The sequence below is a fragment of the Sinocyclocheilus rhinocerous genome, unplaced genomic scaffold (genome assembly GCF_001515625.1).
Source record: "Sinocyclocheilus rhinocerous isolate Xijiao unplaced genomic scaffold, SAMN03320098_v1.1 scaffold42065, whole genome shotgun sequence".
Lineage (NCBI taxonomy): Eukaryota > Metazoa > Chordata > Actinopteri > Cypriniformes > Cyprinidae > Sinocyclocheilus > Sinocyclocheilus rhinocerous.
In genome coordinates this window covers 1-3,430 of record NW_015652918.1, presented here as the reverse complement: position 1 = coordinate 3,430, position 3,430 = coordinate 1, and the positions used below count along the sequence as shown (strand labels likewise).

At 34.2% G+C, this 3,430-nt stretch overlaps 1 protein-coding gene across 1 annotated transcript; it reads left to right on the top strand.

Annotated features, from left to right (window-relative positions):
* Nucleotides 1–582: 582 nt before the first annotated feature.
* On the top strand, nt 583–1,546 carry LOC107715182 (uncharacterized; the record flags this gene model as incomplete). The annotated part of the gene is made up of 3 exons (XM_016521239.1): nt 583–1,044; nt 1,127–1,294; nt 1,451–1,546. Coding segments are annotated over exons 1-3 (726 nt in total), but the record flags the coding sequence as incomplete, so codon positions are not given.
* Nucleotides 1,547–3,430: the final 1,884 nt, after the last annotated feature.

Here is a 3,430-nt window from a genome sequence, read left to right as displayed (position 1 = left end):
ACTAACCTCTTATTGGATTGGTACAACATGACGGAGTGAATGAGAGCAGATTTAGCTTTTTTGGGTAAACTGTCCCCTCAGCTAAATCTGAAACAAATGTATTGTCTTCCAGATGACAGCAGAACCCCAGAAATTCCTGCTACGTGTTTACATTGCCTCAGATGTTGCTGTGAAGGTAACTCTGACAGAGCGGCCAAAATCAGTGGAAGAGCTAATCAACATGCTGCGAGAGAAAGTCAAGCCAAGACTGGACTTTGAGTTTACACTGCAATATTAGGATCCTGACTTTGACGGAGAGCTTTGCTGTCTAGTTGATGTTCAAGACTTACCTGAGAAAGGCACATTGAAAGTTGATCAGATATCAGATCATAATCTGATACCTACTCTAATACCAGTTTTAATACGGACATCCTCCCTCATGTGCCTGTAAGCCAGCGTTAGACGACCTGGCCTGATATATTCCCTGTGCCTACGTTTTCCTATGAAGTGGAGCATATCCTTGAAGACGGAAATGTGGCCTTTGAGACATCTGGAACGATGCTGAAATTAACCAGGGCCCAAAAGCACAACATCTTAGAGAACATGGCTGAAGTGATGCACAAATTCAAACCATACCCCAGTGATAGGGACATAGGAATGGCAGCAGAGGTGAGTGGATGGTACGGGTGGAAGACGAGTCTCAAATTTAAAATGGGTAATTTTCGTACGAAGCTGGCCAGATCTGGATGTGTGGAGGTATCTGTCAACACAGGCAAGAGGAGCAAAAGCAACCCTGAAAATGAACACCCCCACTCAAACATAAAAAGAGCCAGACGGGCTGAAGTTAACTACCTTCCAGACTTCCCCAGAGGAGAAAAGCAGGATAGTCTGGAAGAAATGAGAGTTCAGATTATTTCTTTAGTTGAGAAGAGAGAGAAAAACCTATTGTTGATAGAAAATCTTATGCAGAAGACCTCTGCCCTTCATCGACAAGAGATTGTTCTGGAAAACCCATTGGTGAAGACCTTCTTAGAGAAATGGCCGGCCCTTCAGATTGAAGCACAGGTAAAACACAGACTCATCTTTATTTTTTCTAAATTCATTATTGGTTATTATACACTTTTGTATATAACTTTTGGTTTTCTAGGTTTGTGCCGAGTTCCAACGCATTACAAATGTCAACCTACGGAACCAGTTCTATGTTGAGCTCGACCGACACACACCACAACTCGTTGCATTATTCAGACAGAAGGCAGCACGCACCGGCAAAGTATCAGAGATGCTGCGTGACATCCTAAGTGTTTATGATGTCCAGGTAAGTTAAAGATTAACTTGGTCCAAATAAGGTTCTGCTATGGACTGCTGTGTAAAACTGTGTCAGCAGTAACTACAACAGTCTCTTTCTTCATTGTATTAAAAATAAAATAAAGTTGGCTTGCTTACTTAGCCTAATTTTTACTTGTTTTTGAAGGATTTTCATGATGCCAACATGAAGCGCACGTTAGTCCTTCGTGCAATCCCAGTATACTTACGTGAGGAAGACCCACGGTTCTTTAAGATGTGGAATGTAAGTATTCAGTTCATACACAAATCTGCTAGTATCAGGCTGCTAAAATCCAAGATTGTTTGTCTTTGTTAATTGTTTATTATTATTATTATTATTATTATTATTATTATTATTATAAACTCTAGCAATGCTCTGGTAATTATGTAATAGACCCCAGCTGCCACTTACCTTACCACTTACAGTACCAATGAAAAGTTTGAAAACCTAACAATTAATTTTTATTTGAAAATGTATTAATGTTTTTGAAAAAAGTCTCTTAGGCTCAACAAGGCTGCATTTAAATAATCAAAAATAAAGTAAAAAAAAATCTATTTTAATTTATTTTGTAATGTAATTTATTCCTGTGATCCAAGCTAAATTTTCAGCATCATTATTCCAGTTTTCGGTGTCACATGGTCCTTCAGAAATCAGTCTAATAAGCTGATTTACTACTTAAAAGGATAGTTCACCCTAAAATAAAAATTGTCATCATTTACTCACCCTCAAGTTGTCATAAACCTGTACGAGTTTCTTGTATGTGTGACACACACACACACAAAGATATTTTGAAGAATGTTGTTAACCAAATGTTGTTTTGGTTCCCCATTGACTTCCATATTATGAAAAATAAATTACTATTGAAGAAGTCAATGGGGACCCATAAAATGTTACCAACCTTCTTCAACATATATTTTGTGTTCAGGAGAACAAAGAAACTCATACAGATTTAGAACAACTTAAGTGTGAGATGTTTGGTGAACTATCCCTATAAGAAAGATGTTTTAATATTATCAATGTTGAAAATGGGTTAGGGTTAAAATTGATCAAAAGTGACATTGAAGACATTTATAATGTAACAAAAGATTTCTATTTAATCAATTTAATAAACTTAATAAATACAGAATCCAGAAAAAAGTATCACCGTTTCCAGAGAAATTTAAAGAAGCACGACTGTTTTCAACAATGATAAATGTTTCTTGGGCATCAAATCAGCATATTAGAATGATTTCTGAAGGATCATGTAACACTGAAGACTGGAGTAATGATTGCTGAAAATTTAGCTTTGCATCACAGGAATAATTTGCACTTTAAAACAGTCACATAGTAAAATGATATATAATGAAATATTTTGTTGTATATTATGTTGTTTCAAGTATTTGAATGAAAGTTTACATTTGGTAGATTGTTTTGCCCTCCAAATCTACCTCAGTTTTTCATAGTTGCACTTTAAATAGTATAACTTGTTGATCTAAATCTTAAATTGAGATGTGCCTTTTACTATACTAAATTATAGTATTTCTGGATGTTTTTGTAAGTCTTCGATGGGATAGACTTGATGTCCTTTTTTAATATTATATAGGCCCTAAATATTTTTTTGTTATATAATTTTTATTATATTTTTTTCATTTCTTTTCAATGTCACTTTCAGTTTGATGCATTGCTGTAAGAGATGTAGTCAAACTTATGTCCTGATTTCTTGATGCACTTTAAATGTTCAGAAATGTGGTTTCTATTCCTAGTGTTTTTACATGTTCAGAGACATTCACAAGGTTTTAAAAATTGAAAGGCTGAATAAATAAATTCTTTAGCTGATGTTGTATATGTATTTTTTTTTATGTATGCTGAACTTCAGCATGATCAATTCATTAGCCTATGAGTCATACATAAGAGTTTTTTTTAGTTAGTATTTCTATGAAATTAAGTATTTTTGCATCAAAATAATAGAGTCTGGATAAATTAAAAACATTACTTAGGTTAAACAGTACTTTTAAGTATGGTGTTCTCAAATGTTGAATAAAATTAAAGAGAAACTTATAAGTTTGGATTAATTGTAATTTATAAATATTGTTTACTTATAAATTTTGAGTTGGTTTACTTAAAATGTATTAGGTAATCGGTGTCCAC